At 36.5% G+C, this 24,757-nt stretch overlaps 1 protein-coding gene and 1 long non-coding RNA gene across 3 annotated transcripts; one reads left to right on the plus strand and one right to left on the minus strand.

Moving 5' to 3' along the window:
- Positions 1 to 2,065: 2,065 nt before the first annotated feature.
- LOC114098306 (uncharacterized) lies at positions 2,066 to 4,243 on the minus strand. 2 transcript variants are annotated; one of them, XR_003583731.3, is made up of 3 exons: positions 4,005 to 4,243; positions 3,778 to 3,870; positions 2,066 to 2,288 (listed from the first exon to the last, which is right to left on the minus strand). It is a non-coding gene; the product is annotated as an uncharacterized lncRNA (long non-coding RNA). The 2 variants fall into 2 exon arrangements; XR_003583730.3 differs by lacking the exon at positions 2,066 to 2,288 and having other exon boundaries at positions 3,751 to 3,870.
- A 37-nt stretch (positions 4,244 to 4,280) lies between these two features.
- On the plus strand, positions 4,281 to 5,584 carry LOC139706885 (hemoglobin subunit beta). Its single transcript, XM_071616430.1, has 3 exons — positions 4,281 to 4,431; positions 4,554 to 4,776; positions 5,327 to 5,584. Exons 1-3 carry the CDS (start codon positions 4,340 to 4,342, stop codon positions 5,453 to 5,455), a joined length of 444 nt encoding a protein of 147 aa, XP_071472531.1. The 5' UTR covers positions 4,281 to 4,339; the 3' UTR covers positions 5,456 to 5,584.
- Positions 5,585 to 24,757: the final 19,173 nt, after the last annotated feature.

Here is a 24,757-nt window from a genome sequence, read left to right on the forward strand (position 1 = left end):
ACATAAATTGAACATTTATTCAGAGGAATAATCAATGAAATGAGTGACTCATTATTCCTTGTCTCAAAAATTCCAGGTTGGAGGACAATCTGAATATTGAAAGGATCTCATTCAAGAAACTAAAGCTCTCTAAAATCAGTCATTTGCTCTCTGCCTAGATAATTCCATTTATTCCTGTGTGTGTGGTTTTTGCTCTCAGTAAATTTAGATGGATTTGTAGAAATTTCTAACTTGTATCCATTTCTTTAAATCTGTATCATTCTCTTGTTTGTTACTTTTTGAGTTACTTGAAAGCTTAAACAAACCCTGGTATCTTCTTCTGTTATAAAGCTTTCACAAGTTCTGTCAAGACACATTGACAATGAGTTGCCCTTCATTGGTTCCAACTGCGTCTAAGGTCAGAGGCCCTGGTATGTCCACGTGTTCCTTCTCAGGACATTGTACACAGCAGTCCAGACAAACATTTCTGAGTAGGATCTTCAAGAACCACAAACTCATATCACAGAAGCAGAGATATTCCAGGGAAATTTTAGGAAGATCACTGTCACATTCCTGAGCATCATTAAGTCCTCATAGAGTCAGATATGAGGAGGAGCATAAGAGGCTTTGAGAGTATTTCAAAGCAGATAAAGATATTATGGATGTCATAATCTTGGAAAGGGAAAAAATAAAAGAATGTTTTAGTAATGCATCCTCTCCTATTCCTTCCATATTGAATAAAATAAATAAGTTAGGCCTAAAAATTCTCACATTGTACATTTCAGAACATGACATTGATGGGACTTCCTGTTTAGCATGAATGATGACTATATCCCGACGCTGAATCTTCACGTTGATGGTGGGGAGGTCAAGGTGAAAAGAGGTGTGTGTGTGAGTGTGTGTGTCTAAGAGGGGAGTGGAAGGAAAGCAATATTGTCAGTTTCATTTCACAGAAAGTTTTAAAATAATTTAATTTAATATAAAGAGAATATATCATAATGTTCTCCTAGATTACCAAAGTCTTTAGCCTTAGGGAAGGGCATTGAAGGTTTGGCCTTGTGAATTATTTTCACATATTTGTAATTATTTTTCACATACTGAAGCCAAGATTTTAGCTCTAAAGAGGTGAAGGTCCAATTTAGCTTTAGAAAAGATGGCTGGCCCCTCTGCATACATCAACACCATGTCCACTTCATGAGATAAACAGAAGCTCATGCTGAGTGAGCACGTAAGCCTGAGGGAGAAAACATCAGTGTGCATGTTCTAGAGTAGGCTGCCAATTGTTCTGTAATAATCAGATATATTTTACCAATGTTCTATTTTGTTGACTACATTGCTTTCCAGTGAGATATAGCTTTTTTTTAAATGAATGAAACTATCAATTCTCAAACTATTGTGTGTTTGTGGGGGGTTCTTTCTAGAACTCTGCTTGTCTTTGTAGCTGTTTTATTTTTTCTGGGAAGATGTTAAGCTGAGTTCACCAAGAGATTGTGCATGTGGGAGAAAAGACTGTAGCAAGTAGCTAGACTTTGCTTGAATTAGTGGAAACTAAACTGCAGAGCATATACAAAAATATTCTAGTTGAATGTCATTTTTGAAACAAATAATGATACCATGTTCCAATGGATGAGTGTCCTGATTTTTTTTTGAAGGAAGTTAATATTCATCCTGATGATAAAATCAGATTAGGCCCATTCTTGTCCAGAACATTAGGAAATAATAAAGCTTAAATAATTGGAGGAAAGCAAATAAACTTTGAGACTTGTCTTTTCTTCTTTTTCTTTTTTTAGGGTTTTTAGTACTTGCCTGTGCTGGTGTGTATATTGGGTGGTCAGTGGGGGCTGGAATCAGGGACCAACAGGATCGAAGTGAGTTCACAACTGTGAAGGGGAAAGTGAGCCTCATGGAGCTTGAATTCTATTTTTTAAATATATATTTTAAAGTTATAGATGGACACAACACCTTTATTTTTTTTTATTTATTTTTATGTAGTGCTGAGGATCAAACCCAGTGCCTCACATATATGGCAGAAATGTTCTACCACTGAGCCACGAAACCAGCCCCACTTGAATTCTTGAATGGTCCAGATCTGAGCCTGAGGCTCGGAACATAACCACATTTATCACTACTCATCATTTCTTATAACTGGTTTTGGCTATCTATACCCGAGCTGTTGAGAGTCTCATGATAACTTACAGGCTTGTCTGTACAGAACCGGGCAACTGAAGAAAATTTCTGATTCCACACAAGTCACAGTGAGCAGCAGTCCCCAAATCAGCTTCCCTGTTCTGAGGCCTGGATGATAGTATCTGCAGCAGTTGACAGTAGAAGAGAGTTGCCATAGGACAGTCATTGAGGAAGAAACAACATAGAATGTAGAAGAAACATTTCAGAGCACAGAAAAAGATAAGGGGATCTTAAAGAGTGCTAAATTCTGTCAAAGAAGAATGCAAAGTTGTAGCCTGGACAGTTTGGCTCTTTACAGAAAAATATGAAAATTTTCTATAGCATTTCTAGTAAGATATATAGGTTTTAGGGACATGATCCTTGCAAAAGATGCAACAGAATTTCCCCATAACACATTTATACCCCATCTACATACTTGACCTCTGTCAAGAGAGATGTAAAAAGGGATACTGAAAATAATCTGGACTAAAACAGTTATAAGACTAATTCAGATTTTAATATAATAAAACCCAAGAATCTAAAGGTGAAGCTAAATCTTTTTTTATCATTTAAAATATTTGAAAGACCTCTTATCCCAGAAAAAAAGAAAATAAAAATTTTGTTAATTTCCTTGGAATAACAACAAATACAGAATACCTCTTTTTCAGGGTAATCTAAAAATATTAGTGTAATTGGGTTTCAAAGTATTAGAGCTGAGAGGATGAGCTATTTCTGTGAAACATGTGTTGCCAGGGACAACAAGGGAAAATAAGGAAGATTCTACATTTTGGGGTCCCAAAATCAGGAGGAGATTATAAAGTAGAAACATGATAAGAGAAATTAAAAAGCATGCCCCCTTTTTAAACGGAAATGGGAATATAATTGAAGGACAAATTCCAGGAGGTAGAGATGAAAGAAAGTGGAAAGATGACTAAGAGAGTCCTCCAGGAAAGTTGAGATCTTATACTGTCATTGGAAAATGTTGATTGTCTTTGCTTTTTTTTTTTAAATTGTGTCTTCTAATAACAAAAACCAAACTTTACACTTCAGAAGTTTGTTCTATCGTGAGAACTTAGCACTGTATTATGTGGTACAAAAAAGAAGGGGAAGGGGAACACTACTGGAAAACCTGGAGAGAAAAAGAAAACATATATAGAGAAAAAGAGACTGAGGGCAATAATTTTAACCAAGGACATGATTCTAAAACATAGCATTCCTAGAAGCTTAGCAGGGAAAGAAAATCATAGCCAAGGGCAGAATGTCTTGTCACTTCTGACTACTAGATTTAAATCAGAGGATCTTCTCTGCTTTCACATTTTCCCAGATGACTCCAGGTAGAACCATCCCTCATTAATCTCCCATTTGAAAATGTTGCTTCTGCTAATACTATACACAACTTCATGTTTTAAATGGCTTTATATTAATTTTCATTTCTACTGTATTAGGCAGTCTCTATGTTTCCATGTCTGGGCCACAAAACCTAATGAAGAAATTATTACACAAAATATGGTTGGATTCAGATTTATTCTATTTTTGGAACATCATTTATTTGATTAGGTGACCAAATTAATGCAAACACACACAGAAAAAACAGCAACAAATGAATGAATTAATGAATATTTATTTTCTTACCAGGAGGATTTAATCCAAACCAGGAGAAGGAAGACATACTTAGAACCATAATAGAGGCTGTATCCATTCTGTCTGTGGGTTATTTTGCATATTCTGCAGAAACAGGAAGAGCTACTTTCATACAATCTTGTGCTGAACCACAACAGGCAAATATGTTCTATTTTGCTGGGCTTCCTTTCCCAATTTATAGAATAAGACATTAGGGAAATAATCTCTAATAGACCTACCAGACAGTTATTCCAAACTTCATAGAAGTAAAGTTGTCCAGGAGGATGATTTTAGGGCCAACTTGAACTACTGGCATGGGACCAGTAATATGAAGAAGGAGGACTGAGAGCCTGAAGTCAGACTCCAAGGCAGTGCCAGAGCTGCCAAGGACTGTTATGGCTGTCATTATCCAAACATCACCTTGTAGGGCCACACCCTAGTATTGGCCAATGAGCTCATTAGGGCAGGGAATGCAGGAGTCAAGGCTGGGCATAAAGGACAGAGCAGGGCCAGCTGCTGCTTACACTTGCTTCTGACACACTTGTGTTTGCTAGCAACCCCCCAAGAAGACACAATGGTGCATCTGAGTGATGGGGAGAAGAATGCCATTAGTACTGCCTGGGGCAAGGTGAATGCAGCAGATATTGGTGCTGAGGCCCTGGGCAGGTGAGTATCCATGTCATGAGGCAGCTTGTGGTGAGGAGGGGGATGGAAGCTGAGCATGTGGAGACAGACATCTCTGACAGGCACTGACTTTCTCCATGACCTGGCTCTTTTCACCCCCTCAGGCTGCTGGTTGTCTACCCATGGACCCAGAGGTTCTTTACTTCCTTTGGGGACCTGTCCTCTGCATCTGCTATTATGAGCAATGATAAAGTGAAGGCGCATGGCAAGAAGGTGATTGATTCCTTTAGTAATGGCCTGAAACACCTCGACAACCTCAAGGGCACCTTTGCAAGTCTCAGTGAGCTGCACTGTGACAAGCTGCATGTGGATCCTGAGAACTTCAAGGTGAGTCTAGGACATCCCTCAATGTGATCCTTCCTTGTCCTCCCTAAGGATAAGTTCATAGCAGGAGGCAAAGGCATCAGTGTTTGGGATAGTTGATCTTTTATTCTCCATTGACAACAACTGTTTCCTCTCATTTCATTTTCATTTTCCAGTTTTTGTTTTCTTCAATATCTGCTCTGTCTTCTTCCATTAAGCTTTTTAGATTGTATTTGTAAATTAAAAATCTTTCATCTTTTAATTTACATTTAAAAATTTTTTTCTAATTTAAAATGCAGTTCTGATCTCTCAAGCAAGGAAAATAAACTTTGTCGTGTTTTAAAGAATGACAGTGAAAAATTTATCTTCTGGGTTAGGGAGATAGGGAAGAAAAATTATGCTTACAAATTCTGACAGATATATGATAATTCATATCTGTAGCAGCAGCTAAGTCCAGCTATCATTTTGTTTTTATTTTATAATTACAACCACAAGCACAGCTGGAGATGAGGTTGGAATATTCTCTGTTCATGCTCAGACTCTTCATATTCACACCTCTTCTTTCTTCCCACAGCTCCTGGGCAATATGATTGTGATTGTGCTGGCCCATCACCTGGGCAAGGATTTCACCCCAGCGGCACAGTCTGCTTTTCAGAAGGTGGTGGCTGGTGTGGCCAATGCCCTGGCTCACAAATACCACTAAGCTACCTTTCCTGCTGTCTATCTCATACAAAAGGCCTTTTGCCCCAGAGAACAACTCCTAAATATTGGGCAACTTATGAGGGCCTTTGAGCATCTGGTTTCTGCTTAATAAAATCATTTTTCATTGCAATGGTGTACATTATTTTTGTGTCTTTTATTCATGAGGGAATGTGGGAAGACAAGGCATTTAAGACATAAAGAAATGAGCGCTAGTTCAGACCTTGTGCTAATACACCTCTCTCTTGTACTCCATGAAAGAAGGATGACTGTTAATAATTAATGTGGGAAAATTTTTTCTTTCTATTCCTTACTCACCACTCATAAAATAATTTCAGTGAATTTTTTGGTTTAAGGGTTAGGTTTTTTCTATTTTTTTTTAATTACTTATTTTCCCCAGCCTTCCTCATGAGTTTCTCTTCTTTCTCCTGTTTCTTCCCCAGAACTTCACAGCCTTAGTCCACCCAGTTCTCCTCTTAGAGATTCCACTCCTCCCCAAGGGTTTACTTCCATGTTTTACTGGACACATGCTCCTTTTCCCCTCTTGCCTCTTTTTGCCTCTGTTTTCTCATAGGGATCTGTTGGGGGAAGGGAGAATAGTAGAAGGTGGCTTTGCCACCGTGTCTTTTGAGAACTTGTTCCCTACCTTTACCATTAATGGTGACCAAAAATCTGCAATGCTAGTCTCCCTGGAGTCTTTGCTTTTACAGGGTTTGCACTGGAAGGAGTGGGCTGTTAATAGTGTGATGACTATAGGGCTCAGGATGCTTTTATGGCTAGATATTTATTGTTGTCTTACAATCTTTATGTGAGCCCATGCCAATTAGAATTCCTGTTCTTCCTCAAGATGCTTAACATTAATATTTGAGAAATTTTTAGAGATCTGCTTTCTTTTTAGCCTTCCTGTAATGGCTTTTCTGCCTCTGTAGTTATCAGTGTTGCTATGAGCAACACATTCTAGCTTCATTTTCTTATTCAGTGTTCACTTTGATATATGCTACTTTCTGGAAGGATGGGTTTCAAGTGGTTCCTCTCCTCTATCCCAATTCTGAATCTAGCTGGCAAGTAGAAAACAATGCATATAATAAGTGGTAACTGTGGAAGTATTTCCACAAGGTTTTAACAGGTTACAGTATGAAGCCCTCCAAATGAAATTAAATTAGCTTACATATATGTACAAAAATCAAATTAAAATGGTTTAAAGACTTTAAGTGAGGCTAGACACAATAATTTTTCAGAGGAAAACACAGAGTTGTGGCAACAAGCTTTTGGATTTGACACCAAAAGCACAGGGAACAACAACAACAACAAAATACAAAAGTGGGACTGTATCTAACTAAAAAGCTTATGCTCAACAGAGGAAATAGCAAAATTACAGTAAATCTCTTATACAGGATAAAATATTTGAAGAATGTATATCTGATAAGAAGTTAATATTTAAGATATATAAGTAACTCATACAACTCATAACAAATAATATGAAATGGATAGCGGAACTGCACAGACATTTTTCAAAAGAAGACAAACAAATGGCCAACAGGTACATGAAAAGAAATTCATTGTCACTAATCTGAAGGGAAATGCAAATTAAAACTACAAATGAATATCATCTCACTTTTATTAAAATGACTACTATCAAAAAGACAGAAATAAATGTTGCTGAGTATGTAGGTGAATATATATATATATTATACACACATGCATATATGTATATATATATATATATATATATATATATATATATATGTGTGTGTGTGTGTGTGTGTGTGTGTGTGTGTGTGTCAGAATTTATAAAAGAATATGAAATTGACAGCCTTGCTAGGGTTTTTTTGTGGACAATAGATTCTTTATTTGATGCTCATGACACATGCAGTGACTCTTCCCAGGAATGGCTCACCAATTGAATTTTTCTATCAGTTCTGCTAGAGGGAAGATGGTATGCACAAAATCCATTTCATTCTAGTCAATTGCACAAAAAGTGACCTGGAAAGTTCCCTTGGCTCACATCTAAGTGCCTGTAAAGGCAAACCTGAGAGAAGGAATAGTGTTTCTTATATAAGAAACTAATAACAAAACCTTAATTTATGAAAAAGTGATAAAAATAATCATCAATTGTTGTCATAGATTTAAGTGTTTCATATAATTGCAGAAGTATTCCTTCCATTTTACATGTAAATTACTTCTTCTTGATATTTGGGTTGATTTAGTTGAAAACATATATCCTTCCTAGATGAAAATACTGACTTTTAATTTAGCATACTGAAATAAACAATGTCCACTTACCTTGGGGGTTGTTGGGAATAAAATAAGGTAAATATATTTTCTCAAGAAAAAGAGACAGGAACATTCTGGTGAGTGTTACTGAGTCACAGACAGTGATTCTGGGAGAAAGTTCCATCAAAAAATATACAATACCTCAGAAACCAGGAATGTAGACCTTTTCCACATTATGTACTTTTAAAAAAGTATGTAGTAACTTCACACCAAATAGCTAAGCTTTCCTATCAGCAGTGCCAGACCTCAATATGGTGATGTGATGATATGAAAATAAAATTCAATACTACTCTTTCATGATAGAAAGTAAGAAGAACTTGTTGGTTCACAAAGCTAGAGTACCATACCAAAAATAAGAAAAAAATTAGCATAAAAACAATTTTTATGTATATACAGTGCAGATGAATCCAAGATGTCCTGACAAATGCTTCAGTCGGAATCTTTCAAACTTTAGGAGCAGAAGGGAGTCAAAAGTGTAGGTTGGTTTGTGGTTGGTTTATTCTCTGGATGAATCCTTGTGTCTGACATTCATTTGAACATTAATGGGATTTTATGTAGCAAAAGAATACAAGTAGACAGTCTAATAAGTCCAAATGTTATGAGGATTGGTATGAACTTATAAGTAGATACCACAAGTAGATTTGAAAGTAGAGTTGTGTGAGTGCTAAGAGAAATCAGTATGCAATAGCTTACATAGACACTAGAACAGAAAAAGGGGGGGGGAGCGGTGCAGAAATTTGCATAGCCCCAGGGATCACAATAACGGGCTAAGAATGTAAGCAAAAGACTAATAACATCACGATAGTACATTTTTAACATCATGATTCTTCTTTTAGTAGAGTTTTCTTTCTTTCTTTCTTTCTTTTTTTGACAAACTGTGCAAAAAATTTAAGCTAAGGATGTTTTACAGGGACAAAATGTATCTGATACTTAACTCCAGTTTTCTCTTTTATCACCAGGTTTGTCTTTCCTATCCAAATTTTCCAATGCTCCCTTTTAGTCTTATGTCTTGTAATAATTGACAATGTGTTTAATAATACATTGTCATATGATCTCATTATATAATATTATAATATAATCATATCACATGTCATATAATAGGATAATTAATTTAGCTAAGGGGGAGTTAACTAGAACGTTATATTTCTATTTCAAAGAGAACACCTTTCTTATGGGTCTTATGCTGGATTTATCAGTAATGGAAAAGTATGCACATTGCTCATGATAATAAAAATGAAGGAGGAGGAATGCCTTGTAAACGTTAAATGATAGAAAGCCCTCTCTTAGGGACACAACATGCTAGGACAGCCATGATGTGAGATACACATGCAGTAGGAAAATTGTGTTACTCACCCCCACCTGGGAGCAATGACCTTTAAAGACTTGAGAATCTTATGTTAAGAAAGCAATGTGAAAAGCAAGTCTGAACCCATGGTGATAAAAAAGCTGAGAGCTGCTGAAGTGTGATCAGGAGAGGTGCAGACAGTAGGAATGAGAAAATTTTCATGACATTAGGTAAAACCTGGGAGACACAGACCAAAAGGAATGGTGAGCAACACACTCTGAATTCTCAACAACTCTAATTCTTGCTACCCAAGAGCTGTTGAATAGTGAGAGATATCTCAGAGGGATGGTGTTGCTACAAAGTGACTATATGGCAAGGTCAAAGCCTAGCTGACTCCAGGAAAGAAAAAGTATGGAGTAAATAGAGCTGGGATACAAATAGATCTCAGAGACACACAAATGGGTGATTATGGAGTAGTCTTAATAGTCCCAGTACTGTGAGTGTGAGTGTGGTTGACACACAGAGATGACAATCAGTCTCTGCTAGCATGGAAAGAAAGAATACATGAGTCAGTGAAGACATTGTGGGTGATAGGGAATTGCCCTGAACCACTGCAAGGTACACCAAGAAAATGGTGATGGGAATCCAGCATTGTAGACAGGAACTTGGAAGAGCAAACATTGAAATATGAGAGACCAGATATGATGACAAAGGTCAACAGACATGGCAGATTTGTAAATAGTTCTTTCTTCCTTCTTTCCTTCCTTCCTTCCTTCTTTTACTTCATCTCTGACTATACCTCCCTCCAACCCTCTTTTCTTCACTCCATTACTTTTTCCTTTCTTCCTTTTTCCTCTCTGTCCTTCTTTAGGCAGTTCTGGAGATCATGTTCATGCTTGCTTGATAAGTGCACTACTACTGAGCCCAACACTTCTATTTTGATTGGCAACAAAACCCTATGCCAGATAATAATTCATATGTGTGAGCTCATTCATTTAACAGCTCTTCCCAAATCCCAGAGATTTCAGAATGGATGACAACACCAAACTGAGAACTGAGCACAAAACTTTGCAGGCTTATTGTTAATGGACCTGGACAACATCAATGGAGGCAATATTAGTAGTAGCCAAGACTAGAAGAAATGTGAAATGCCATATGAATCTGGAATCAGTGAGCTAGGTGAAAGCCCCCCTTTAAGTCAAATATTTGACAACTAGGATAATAAATCAGAGGTTAAAAATAATTAAAGATAGGAATAAGTCTAAACGAAACAGAAATAAATAGGCAAAGATTTTCTTTATCTTTATAAAAATGTGAGTAAACTGGCTCATGGATAGATCATCCAATGTTTTCTTTTATCTTTTTCCTTGCTGAGTATTTCCCAATCCAAACCACAGACGACGTGGAAGCATTGCTGTTGATATACTCTGACAGAGACCTGACACCTCTGCGGAGCCTAGAGGCAGGTTCTCCAGTGGGTGACTGGGCCCATTAGAATTCCTCAAGTTGTGAAATGACCCCCATCCACATGTCTCATCTGTTTACTTCAGACTTTGGATTACCTTTCTCCATTTCTGGGAATTCCACAAACCACAGATCTGGCATGATCAGATATAACCAAAGGAAGGAAGCAGGGGATACCAACAGAGGGGCTTTGTAAACCACAGAGTGTTCTTAGAGGAAAATAGAGTTGAGAGAAAGGCAGAGAGATTAATGAGATTCTACCTGAAGTGCCTATAAATATGGAATGACTACTTTTTGTTGTTGTTGTTGTTTTTCCAATTATAGTTGACAGAATTGGTGAGACAGTCATCTGACTTGCTGGGGCAAGTCAATATTGTTTTTTCTTCCAACCTCTCTGTCCTTCTTTTTTAAATCTTTCTTAGATTACTCTTTGGAAAAGATTCAATTGTAAACCAAATCATAAATCTTTAGCAGTTCTTTTCTCCTCTTTCATTTTTACTTGATTTTTTTGTACTATCTCTTACATATCTTTAGTAAATTAGAATCAGTTTATTTTTAAAGGTATCAAAATAGAGAGTTTTATGTGCATTGTGAAAATAACTTATGATGCTTTATCTTTAGGTTTTTTCCCCCTACCAATGATTGAACTAAGGAACACTTAACTACTGAGCCACATCCCCAGCTCTTTGTTTTTTTTTTTTATTTTTTTTTATTTTGAGAAAGGGTCTTGCTATATTGCCTAGGGCCTTGCTGAATTGCTGAGGCTGGCTTTCAACTCACTATCCTTCTGCCTCAACCTCCTGAGTAACAAGGATTATAGCATGTGCCACAGCATCAAGCTCCCTTTACTTATTTTTTACTTAGTTTTATTTAAAATACATTTATTCAGTTCCTATGTATTAAATGTAAAGAGCAAAATATTTTAGTTGTTAGAGTTGTTAATGTATTATCGTGATGCATTTTTTTGGTTTCATAAAAAGTGTGATCAAATTTGTCTGGATGATTCTTCTGTTAATCACACAATTGCCTCTTTTAACTTGTGTTTCTTAAACACATTTAGCAGCTAGAAGATTTTTACACTGTTTTATAATTCTGCCCTTTGTCTTCTCTGCCAACCTGAATTGTGAAGATTAATATGTAACTTGCACGGGAACTCAAATTCTTTTTTTAACCTAAGGTAGAAGGCACTATCAGATTAAGAATTTCCCTGTGAGAGGGCATAGAGAGAAAGTGAGTCATTCTGACTTTGCTTGGTTGTTGATGGGGTAAAATTGCATGAGGCAGCCAACCTATCAGTCTAATAAGAACTTGAGCTGGCGAGACGTCCTGTCATGTGTGACAGCAAGTGGGAGAAGTAAGACCTTAGGTAGATGGAAGGTACTACTCCTATTCCCTTCCCTGTTTGTTCTGGATAGTGGCATTCAATGTTAAATTTCACCACAGTATCAGTGTGTACACCTAAACCAAAATCAGACATCCTTGATTCCACACAGAAAAGAAGAACAACCTCCAGTGAGATGTGGGCTCCTTGAGTTTTTAGAGGTCCTGGTATTTCTTTTATTTTGTTTCTACTGAGACCAGTTTGTCTCTTGTTCAAAGGATGACTATTCTCCTCTTGCAATTTTTAATTAAGTATGGGCAAACATATCTTCATTTTTATTATCACTCCTGGATATATTAATTGTGCCAGAGCTCAGTTTTTCAACTACAAAATATGCATAATTATAATAATAGCTTTTTCACAGGCCTGTTACTACAACTAATAAGGTATATGAAGGAATCAATTCAAAACCTGGACACATGCATACTACCATAAGAGAAAGCAGTCATTATATTGAAGGTCAACCAAATAATATTAAATCCTAGTGGGAAGATAAAGAGGCAGTATACATTAAAACTGAGCATATGTACATTGTATATCCCAGCAATTTTTTCAAATGCACACTTATAATGTGTACAGTTCATAGTTAGAAAATAACAAAATTCCATCAACAGTGCAGTCAATAAATATATTGTGGTATACACATAAAGTGGAATACCACTGGGCAATTGAAAATAATCAACTATAGTCACACAACATGAAGACAATTCACAAACATAATGCTGAATAGATAAGCCAAGCAGGGTAAAACTGAATGGATATAAGTGTTTTAATGGAACTTAGTAGAAATGAATCAAATCAGGAAAATGGTCAACTATGTGACCAATTAAGGTAATGACAAAGTTGACACAGGGGATCTTCCAAGATCTGTTTCATGTTCTATTTCCTTTCTGAGTAGTTGTTACTTGTGTGTATTCTCTTTGTAAAAGTTAACTGAGCCTCACACATATATTTTGTATGCATTTATATGTAATTACACTTAAAATAAAAATTAGATTAAAAAATGAAACAATGGGAAAAGCCATGCTATTTATTAGAACTTCAAGAACTGAATACTGACTGGCACATTCTAAAATAGCTTGATTTGCTAGGTTTTAAGTTTCACCAGTATGTCAGCTTTTACACCTGAATCTAGGGAGATGGTCTCATATCCTGGGAGAAGAGGGGAAAATAATATTTTAAAATATTACAGAAGTACCTACAGAAGAAATATAAATGAGAAGTTGTGCTCCATTTGGATAAAATCATTCTGTTGTCATGTATAGCTAATTAGAACAAATTTTAAAAGAACATTTAAACAAAAAAATCCCTCCTTTCTATATTACAAGTATTTCACTACTCTCAGAGGAGTGTGATTGAATACTAAAATGAGGGAACCTTGGTTTTAAAAGGGCTATGAGATATCTTAGTATTTATAAGTCATGTGGTTTCTTCTTCTGCAGATGCTATTGTACTTTCCTCATCCTTTTCTGCTCCAATTTGTGCAATAAACAGTTCTATTGGACTGATATTATGTGGTAGAATTTTTTACCATTAATAATTCAAACACCAATAAGACACAGCATCGGAAAGCAGTTTAATAGGTATATCAGTTAGGGTCCACTCAGGAAAATATAGATCATTGTTAGTCATTTCAACAGATAATTGGATGCAAGTTAGCTAAATGTGTTGGAAGAGCTAAGACATAAAATAAGAGAAGAAGAGAAGTTAGAAAAATCAGGATGCTTCTTCCATAACTAGGCTTACAAGGACAGAGAGAGAAAACATTGCTACTAGAGGGTAAAACCAGAGACCTACTGGGAGAGTGACATGGCAGGGACTCCCTGGGAATGGCAGGACTGTCTAATGGAAGCATGATAGTATCAGTCTAGAAGAGGCCCTCTGCTATAGAAAACTCCACCAGACACAGAGAGAAGGTAAGCCAGAAATAACTTCACACATACTCTCCTTTTATCAGGACTTACCATTAAAGATCATGCATGGAACCTAAAGGGTAAGGAAACCCAGGAAGGTGAATTGTTTCAGGAAATCATGGAAGGATGAGGAATAAATTAAAGACAAGAATGATAATGTTGCCTGGGGCTGTAGCTCAGCGGCAGAGCACTTTGCTAGCACTTGTGAGGCACGGGGTTTGATCCTCAGCATCACATAAAAATAAACAAATAAAATAAAGGCACAATATCAATTTACAACTACAAAAAGAAAATTAAAAAAAAAAACTTTAGAATTGTAATCTATAGTAGAAAACTAAGGTGTGTGCAGTAAATAGTTTTAATATGGAATGATAATTATAATGATTAATGTCTTGTTAAGATAATATGGAAACACAAAACTCTAAGGGAAGGAAGAAAATTTATATTAGAATCCTGGAACTGCATTTAAGAAATAGAAATAAAAAATAATGTCATTTACTTACAATGTGCCTCTTCCACATGTATTATGTGTAGAATAATTATCCCATGATTCCATTTCCAAATATTATGAATTAGGTCCAATTGCCCTTTCTCAAATCAATAAAGTAGTCATTAATTAAAGTCAGTAAAATTAATTATAGCAAGTAAGCAATAATTTAAATATATTCAGGATAGCTGGATGATAAATTTGTAGAAGATTTTAAACCCAAGTTTTATATGACCCTAGAATCCTTGTTACTTTTCTCATACCACAAAGCCCATTCTCCCCACATACACACCTTATAGTTCACAAGGTCCTTTTTCTATTTTTCCCTTGTTTTTGAGTTAATTATTATTTTAATTGTACAGATTTACAGGTTACAATGTAATTAAGCTTTTCATTGTCAAAATCCAGAGCCTTATCTCTCTTCTTCTCTGAGACCAATAGTAATTTGAATTCCATCATGATCAAACTTAATATTATGCTAACTAAAATCAATTCTGAGTTCTAAAGCTGTTGGGCACTCTTTGTTCTCTGATCTCATATCTTGTGATTCACACTCAATTTGGGTGCTCACTAAAGTCCTTTCCTTTATCCACTTATTTTGCATTCAACATACCTTTTGTTGGTATATTGATTATACCTAAATTATTAAACATAAATTGTATAATCAAAATTCTCAAGTCTGATCTTCAGCTCTTATTTCTGATCTCAGTGCCAAATCCACATAATAAAGTGTCTATTGAACTCTTTCACACAGATCTCCATTAGGCACTATGGACTCAACGTGGGCATTTCGCTTTTTCTATGGAAATCATTTCACTTCCAGTGTTTGCCACTTCAGTCGATTGGATATCGACTTGTCCTTTCATCAGACCAGAAACTTAAATTCATCCTTATTTCTTTCCCTATAATAAATAATCTAATTCTTCTTGAATTTTTGCCTTTTTGTTACCATTTTTGCTGGCAAAAGCCAGGCCCTTATTGGACAAGAATAGAAACTATTCTATTTTAAGACTTCATCCCCCTTTAAATATGTTCTCAAAGCTATCCATTATTGATATATATATATATATATATATATATATATATATATATATATATATATAAAACCACATATCTTTATTGTGTAAAATCATAACAGGCAGAAGGGAATTGAAATGAAAAGTCAAGTCTTCACAATTAATAAAGATAAAAATTAGCCCTGAGGCCTTCAAAAGTTTACTTAGAATTTTAAAGAATCAATTTCCTTCCTTATCAGATGGGATAATCCCCACCTCATCAAATGGTATAGAATTTCAAGCACGTATTAGTAAAGAGCACTTTCTGTCATTTTTAAACAGGTAGTGGTAGAGGTTTACACCACATGCTATGGTCTGTTTCTGTTTGCTTTATTCCATTCTGTACTCTTGACCTGGCTATATTCTTAGTTCCAATCTTAAATATCTAAATATTTTCTTTTGGATTGTTCAAGAGTGAATCAAATAGAATAAGCCCAAGACTGAGCTCCTGATCTTATTCTAATATTTCTCTAGCAAACTTTGCCCTCTATTTGTATTGCCTTTCTCACACTAAAACCACCAACTTGGCACAACTCAATATCAAGATGCCACTGGAATTTTCTTTTTTTGTAATGCAACACCACCCCAGCTCTGTCCCTATTTAATCACTTCTAAAATCCATCCATACACAGAAGAGAGAACAGTCTTTTAACACTATAAGTCAAGTTATGCTATCTCTTTTCTTGAATTATTCAATCCTTTTTTTTTTTGCTTGCTGGTTATTAAAAAAAAGTCTATAACATAGTTTAAAAATTATTCATGGTGAACATGGCAGTGGGCACTGAGAGATCAATTCTGTGACCTCTTCAGCTGTGCGGGCAAAGGGAGTCTTAAACCAACTGAATGCTGTTTGCTCAGGATCACTTGGCAATGCTGGTTTGACGTGGTCCCGGGGCGAGCAGTTTGTGCCCCTCAGAACCCACAATGAGCCCGGAGCGGGTGAATTCAGGCTCCCCGTACGCAGTTTCCGGCTGATTGTCTGCTTCTCGCTGCCAAACCTCCGTGACTCAGCACCTCAGCACTACGGACGCTACGGCGGAATAGAGAAACAACTCTTTGGTTCCTCCGTAAACCTTTTGAGGTGATACCAACCTAGCCTTCATAGGCAGCGGGCCCAGAATTGAGAGGGGTCTTGGGAGACTCAGACTGGCCCCACCCTTCACATCAGACACCAGGCAAAAGGAACGAATGGCTACCCTTCCCATGGGACACCACCATGGCAGAGAACTGACATCACCAGAATTTGGCGGAGGGGATAACTTCGCTGAAACCAGAGTCTGCAGGTGTGTGACCCCCGGGCCCTTCCTTTCCACACAGCTGGGAAATCTCAAGCCCCCCCTCCCAGCTCTCCCGTGAGCGCGATTGTCAGACCTAGGGAGTCAGGAGCAGCGCATGACCCACGGCTACCGCTCCCACCAGCGCTGACAACCGAGGTCTCTTGCGCCAGCTCCCGGGGCATGGCTACTGGAGGGCAGGCAGAATAAGCTGACGGTTCCCAGCCCCACACTCCACAACCTTAGGGTCTGGGGGAATGGCAAACAAAGAGAGTGTGCCTGGTCGTTCAAGAAAATAGGGATCCCTGGAGCGGCTGACCTGGTGTGTAGCCAGTTTTGTGGTGAATGTCACCGGTGAGCGGGGCCTGGCTGGAGGAAAAGCAGGGAAGTGACTGGAGACCAGGAAAGGCCTTGGGAGCCCAGGTTTGGAGAACTGCCCAGTGGGGGAAGAGGATCCGCCTCACAGGGATTGGTTCCTGCTATTGAGAGGAGAAGCTTGGCCAGGTGGACACAGCTCCACCTACTGGAAGAGAAGTTAAGCAAACTCTAAGACTGCATTTTTCAAATTTTTAAAATTTCTTTTTTAATTTTAATTTTAATTTTGTTTAATTTTAATTTTATTTTATTGTCTTTTCAATTTCCTTATTCCCCTTTTCTTGAATTCTCCCTCTTACTCTCATTCTCTTTAGCAACTTCTTCGCTCCCCTTCTAATACCATTCCTCCCAAGCATTACAATACTGTTTATGTGTAATTTACTAAATGTGTATAGATAAATGTTCCAAGGCGTTATATAGTGCTAGCAATTCCCTAGCTATGTCCAAATACTCCGAACCATTCTCCTGTTAATATCCCTCGTCAGTAGAGCAATCTTCCAAGGTTGCCAAGATATACCAACCTCTATACCATCACATCACTCGACCTAAACATAAGTCCCAAGACCAAACCGCAGATCGCTATATACCATCAGAATCCGTACGCATTTTATGAAATGAATGAATCTGCTTTAAAGTGCAATAAAATTCATTATCTCTAGTCATAGTCTCCCATCACAAAGGAGAGACTCCGGAGATACACAAAACCAAAATAAATTTATAGGAGTAAACAGTAACTCAGCAGTCCAACAGAACCGGAAGTAACATGAGCAGCATGAAAAAGCAAGGAAGAAAAGGAGTACAAACAATGCAGGACAGCCTAAATCTACAGGAGAACCTAGAGGCATCAGAAAAATGGTCAAATAAAGAACTCAAGGAATACCATATACAGATGGAATGGAATCTTAAAGAGGACATGAGAGAGCAAATTCAAACAATAAAAGAACACATTGAAAATGAATTACATAAACAGATTCAAGAAGCAAATAAGCAACTTTACAAGGAGATAGAGATTATAAAAAAAATCAAACAATAATCCTAGAAATGAAGGAAAGTATAAACCAAATTAAAAACTCAAACTAGAGTATCACCAGTAAAGTGGAGCAAGTAGAAGTCAGAACGTCAGACAATGAAGACAAAATACATCATCTTGAAAAGAGTCTAGCCAACTCAGAAAGCCTGGTAATAAACCATGGGAAAAACATCCAAGAGATATGGGATAGCATAAAAAAAACCAAACTTAAGAGTCATTGGGATAGAGGAAGGTATAGAGGACCAAACCAAGGGAATGAGCAATCTGTTGAATGAAATAATTTTAGAAAACTTTCCAGATATAAATAAGGAAATGGATGTACAAATTCTAGATGCATACAGGACACCAAGCATACAAAATCACAGTAGACCAACGCCAAGACACATTGTTATGAAGATATCCAATATACAGAACAAAGAGAAAATATTGAAAGCTACAAGAGAAAGGAGGCAGATTACATTCAGGGGTAAACCAATAAGGTTAATGGCTGATTTTTCATCACAGATGCTGAAAGCGAGAAGATCCTGGATAAACGTATTTCAAACATGAAAAGAATGGATGCCAACCAAGAATTTTGTATCCAGCAAAATTAAGCTTCAGGTACAACAACGAAATAAAAATCTTTCATGAGCAACAAAAGTTAAAAGAATTTGCAGCCAGAAAACCAACATTGCAAAGCATTTTGAGCAAAACACTATACAAGGAAGAAATGAAAACCAAAACCAAAACTAAAACCAACAGTGGGAAGTACCTCAGTAAAGAGAGAGTGTGTGGGGGGGAAGCTAATCATGCAGAAACAAACCAAGTTAATAAAAAGATAAATAATCAAACATGACTGGAAGTTCAAACCATATATCAATAGTAACCCTAAACATTAATGGCTTAAACCCACCAATAAAGCGACATAGGTTGCTAACCTGGATTAAAAAAACAGAGCCAACAATATGCTGCCTTCAGGAGACACATCTGATTGGAAAAGACATACACAGGCTGAAGGTGAAAGGTTGGGAAAAATCATACCATGCACACGGTCCTCGGAAGCAAGCAGGGGTGGCCATCCTCATATCGAATAAAATTGACTTCAAGTCTAACTCAATCAAAAGGGATAAGGAAGGACATTATATACTGTTAAAAGGAACCATTCACCAACAAGACATAACAGTTATCAATATTTATGCACCAAATAATGGTGCTGCAATGTTCATAAAACAAACTCTCCTCAAGTTCAAGAATCAAATAGACCACAACACAATAATTATGGGTGACTTTAACACACTTCTCTCACCATTGGACAGATCCTACAAACAAAAGTTGAATAAAGAAACTATATAACTCAATAACACAATCAATAACTTAGACTTACCTGATATATATAGAATATATCAACCATCATCAAGTGGATATACTTTTTTTATCAGCAGCACATGGATCCTTCTCAAAAATAGACCATATATTATGCCATAGGGCAACCCTTAGTAAATATAAAGGTGTGGAGATAATACCATGCATCTCATCTGATCATAATGGAGTGAAACTGGAAATCAATGATAAAAGAAGGAAGGAAAAATCCTACATCACTTGGAAAATGAACAATATGTTACTGAATGATCAATGGGTTATAGAAGACATAAAGGAGGAAATCAAAAAATTCTTAGAGATAAATGAAAATACAGACACAACATATCGCAATCTATGGAACACAATGAAAGGAGTTTTAAGAGGGAAATTCATTGCCTGGAGTTCATTCCTCAAAAAAAGAAAAAAAAAAAAACAACAAATAAATGAGCTCACACTTCATCTCAAAACCCTAGAAAAGGAAGAGGAAAACAACAGCAAATGTAGCAGAAGGCAAGAAATAACTAAATTCAGAGCTGAAATCAACGAAACTGAAACAAAAGAAACTATTGAAAAAATTGACAAAACTAAAAGTTGGTTCTTCAAAAAAATAAATAAGATTGACAGACCCTTAGCCATGCTAATGAAGAGAAGAAGAGAGAGAAATCAAATTACTAACATACAGGATGAAAAAGGCAATATCACAACAGATGCTACAGAAATACAGAAGTTAATTAGAAATTATTTTGAAAACCTATATTCCAATAAAATAGAAGATAGTGAAGACATCGATAAATTTCTTAAGTCATATGATTTGGCCAGATTGAGTCAGGAGGATACACATAATTTAAACAGACCAATAACAAAGGAGGAAATAGAAGAAGCCATCAAAAGACTACCAACCAAGAAAAGCCCAGGACAGGATGGGTATACAGTGGAGTTTTACAAAACCTTTAAAGAAGAATTAATACGAATATTTCCCAAGTTATTTCAGGAAATAGAAAAAGAGGGAGCTCTTCCAAATTCATTCTATGAGGCCAACATCACCCTGATTCCGAAACCAGACAAAGACATTTCAAAGGAATAAAACTACAGACCAATATCTCTAATGAACCTAGATGCAAAAATTCTCAATAAAATTCTGATGAATCGGATACAAAAATCTATCAAAAAAATTGTGCACCATGATCAAGTAGGATTCATCCCTGGGATGCAAGGCTGGTTCAATATACGGAAATCAATAAATGTTATTCACCACATCAATAGACTTAAAGATAAGAACCATATGATCATCTCTATAGATGCAGAAAAAGCATTCGACAAAGTACAGCATCCCTTTATGTTCAAAACACTAGAAAAACTAGGGATAACAGGAATTTACCTCAACATTGTGAAAGCTATCTATGCTAAGCCTCAGGCTAGCATCATTCTGAATGGAGAAAAATTGAAGGCATTCCCTCTAAAATATGGAACAAGACAGGGATGCCCTCTCTCACCACTTCTATTCAATATAATTCTCAAAATACTGGCCAGAGCAATTAGACAGATGAAAGAAATTAAAGGCATAAAGATAGGAAAAGAAGAACTTAAATTATCACTATTTTTGGATGACTTGATCCTATACCTAGAAGATCCAAAAGGTTATACAAAGAATTCAGCAAATTGGCAGGATATAAAATCAACACACCTAGATCAAAGGCATTCCTGTATATCAGGGACAAATCTTCTGAAATGGAAATGAGGACAACCACCCCATTCACAATATCCTCAAAAAAATAAAATACTTGGTAATCAACCTAACAAAAGAGGTGAAAGATTTATACAATGAAAACTATAGAACCCTAAAGAGAGAAATAGAAGAAGATCTTAGAAGATGGAAAAATATACCCTGTTCATGGATAGGCAGAACTAACATCATCAAAATGGCGATATTACCAAAAGTTTTCTGTAGGTTTAATGCAATGCCAATCAAAATCCCAAAGGCATTTCTTGTAGAAATAGAAAAAGCAATGATGAAATTCATCTGGAAAAATAAAAGACCCAGAATAGCAAAAGCAATTCTAAGTAGGAAGAATGAAACAGGCGGTATAGTGATACCAGACTTCAAACTATACTACAGAGCAATAGTAACAAAACAGCATGGTACTGGTACCAAAACAGGCTGGTGGACCAATGGTACAGAATAGATGACACAGAGACCAATCCACAACTATATTATATTTGACAAAGGTGCTAAAAGCATACAATGGAGAAAGGATAGCATCTTCAACAAATGGTGCTGGGAAAACTGCAAATCCATATGCAACAAAATGAAACTGAATCCCTTTCTCTTGCCATGCACAAAAATTAACTCAAAATGGATCAAGGAGCTTGATATCAAATCAGTGACTCTGCATCTGATAGAAGAAAAAGTTGGCTCCGATCTACATATTGTGGTGTCGGGCTCCAAATTCCTTAATAGGACACCCATAGCACAATAGTTAAAAACAAGAATCAACAAATGGGACTTACTCAAACTAAAATGTTTTTTTCTCAGCAAGAGAAACAATAAGAGAGGTAAATAGGGAGCCTACATCCTGGGAACAAATTTTTACTCCTCACACTTCAGATAGAGCCCTAATATCCATAATATACAAAGAACTCAAAAAATTAAACAATAAGGAAACAAATAACCCAATCAACAAATGGCCAAGGACCTGAACAGACACTTCTCAGAGGAGGACATACAATCAATCAACAAGTACACGAAAAAATGCTCACCATCTCTAGCAGTCAGAGAAATACAAATTAAAACCACCCTAAGATACCATCTCACTCCAGTAAGAATGGCAGCCATTATGAAGTCAAACAACAACAAGTGCTGGTGAGGATGTGGGGAAAAGGGTACACTTGTACATTGCTGGTGGGACTACAAATTGGTGTGGCCAATTTGGAAAGCAGTATGGAGATTCCTCGGAAAGCTGGGAATGGAACCACCATTTGACCCAGCTATTTCCCTTCTCGAACTATTCCCCAAAGACCTTAAAAGAGCATATTATAGGGATACAGCTACATCGATGTTCATAGCAGCACAATTCACAATAGCTAGACTGTGGAACCAACCTAGATGCCCTTCAATAGATGAATGGATAAAAAAAAATGTGGCATTTATACACAATGGTGTATTACTCAGCACTAAAAAATGACAAAATCATGGCATTTGCAGGGAAATGGATGGCATTAGAACAGATTATGCTAAGTGAAGCTAGCCAATCCCTAAAAAACAAATGCCAAATGTCTTCTTTGATATAAGGAGGGCAACTAAGAACAGAGCAGGGAAGAAGTGCATGAGAAAAAGATTACTATTAACCAGGGATGAGAGGTGGGAGGGAAAGGGAAAGAGAAGGGAAATTGCATGGAAATGGGAGGAGACCCTCATTGTTATACAAAATTACATATAAGAGGATGTGAGGGTAAAGGGAAAAAAAACAAGGGAGTGAAATGAATTACAGTAGATGGGGTAGAGAGAGAAATTGGGAGGGGAGGGGAGGGAAGGGTGGATAGTAGAGTATAGGAAGGGCAGCAGAATACAACAGACACTAGTATAGCAGTATGTAAAAACCTGGATGTGTAACCAATGTGATTCAGCAATCTGTATATGGGGTAAAAATGGGAGTTACTAACCCACTTGAATCAAATGTATGAAATATGATATGTCAAGAGCTATGTAATGTTTTGAACAACTAATAATAATAAAAATAAATAAATTAAAAAAAATCATTCATGGTTCCTATCTACTATTTTAGAATACAAACTTTCCCTTCAGATCCTAACTCCAACCACATTGTTGACCTTTCTAAATATAAATAAAACCATATCTCTGATTACTTTTAGTTCAACTTATAAATTCCACTAATATGGCCCCTCATCTCCTCCTCCTTCCTTTATTTTCTGCCCCCTTCTTCTTGCATTACATTCCAGCCATCTCTCCATTCCTTCCTCCTTCTCTTTGTTTCCTTATTCTTCCTTTCATACCTTTTATTCTCTTCTTTCCCTCTCTCCATTCCTTGTTTTCCCCCTTCATTCTCCCTCTTCCCCTTCCTGCTATTAGAGTGGATGTGAATTTGTCTGATTTTACTACTTTAAGTTGAAAAAAAGTGTAAAATGTCTTTTAAATATTCATCCCTGAATATAACTCTCCTTGATTCTTAAGAATACATTTGTGAAAAATTCTGTACTATCATTTTCCTAGATAACCTGTCAGATATAATCTCACCAAATAAGATAAATTTACTTTGCTCTTCTTCTGTGTTCTTTCTCCAGTTTAATTATAATTTTAAGCAACTATAAGTATCTGTATTTTCATTTATCTCTTACTAAAACATTCATATTATTATCCATGTTCCCCAAATCGATCTTGGTAGCTGGAAAATAGACACTTCATTCTTTTAATGGACATTTATGTAAAAAAAAATGAAGAGAAGATAAGAGTCTTGTAGTAGGAAGGAATTACCCAAATAAGTAACAAAGAGGGTTCAAACTATGATAAAAAAAATATGTATCCATTATACACTTCAAAATACTCCTAGAATCAAAAATTCCTAGAGACAAGGAAGAAATCTGTACAGAGTCAATTGGTAATATTCCTGCTCTACAGACTTGTTTTCTTTTCATTTTTCTTTTTATTTTCGCAGTGCTGGAAGTCAATCCTAGGGCCTCGCACATGCAAGGCAAGCACTTTAGCACTGAGCGATACCCCCAAGACCAGACTTGCTTTCCTATATATAAAATATATAAAATGACTGAATTGGATGTGTTCAATGCTAGAAGACTTTCCACTCTATTAGACTGAGTTACATATGTAAATGAAACTGAGGATATAGTTGCAGAAGCAAATGTTGAATGAGATGAGGTTAGGACATAAGCATAAGGAGCACAAGATTTTAGAGTCCAGACACACAAAAGCTAGAATGGCCAATGTCAGGGCCAGTTGGAGCCAACTGAAGAATGTGGGTGCACATTCATCCTTTCAAGACAATGAGCTGCCAAATCCTAGGCCTCTTTGCTCACCAGGGTGGGGAATGCAGGAATAGTTGCTAAGAGACAGCCCACCATAACACTAATTAGTCAAATATATATGCATATACCTGTACCTGGTATTTCCTTCTATTCCTCCTCTCTTTCCCACTCCCCATCAATGTACATCATAATTCCTAAACATTTCTACCTATTCTTTTATCTTGCATGCCTACTGTTTCTTGCATCAAATTCTTACATAGGCAATAATTGAACATTTATTCAGTGGAATAATCAATGAATGAGTGACTCATTATTCCTTGTCTCAGAAATTCCAGGTTGGAGGACAATCTGTATATTGAAAGGATCTCATAGACCATTCAAGAAACTAAAGTTCTCTATAATCAGTCATTTGCTTTCTGCCTAGATAATTCCATT

Source organism: Marmota flaviventris, chromosome 9 (assembly GCF_047511675.1).
Source record: "Marmota flaviventris isolate mMarFla1 chromosome 9, mMarFla1.hap1, whole genome shotgun sequence".
NCBI lineage: Eukaryota > Metazoa > Chordata > Mammalia > Rodentia > Sciuridae > Marmota > Marmota flaviventris.

Excerpts from the sequence above, each read along its gene's own strand:
- LOC139706885 (XM_071616430.1), top strand. The coding sequence starts at position 4,340 with ATGGTGCATCTGAGTGATGGGGAGAAGAATGCCATTAGTACTGCCTGG. Across the intron at positions 4,432-4,553 it reads GGTGCTGAGGCCCTGGGCAG|GCTGCTGGTTGTCTACCCAT; the intron begins GTGAGTATCCAT and ends TCACCCCCTCAG. Across the intron at positions 4,777-5,326 it reads TGGATCCTGAGAACTTCAAG|CTCCTGGGCAATATGATTGT; the intron begins GTGAGTCTAGGA and ends TTCTTCCCACAG.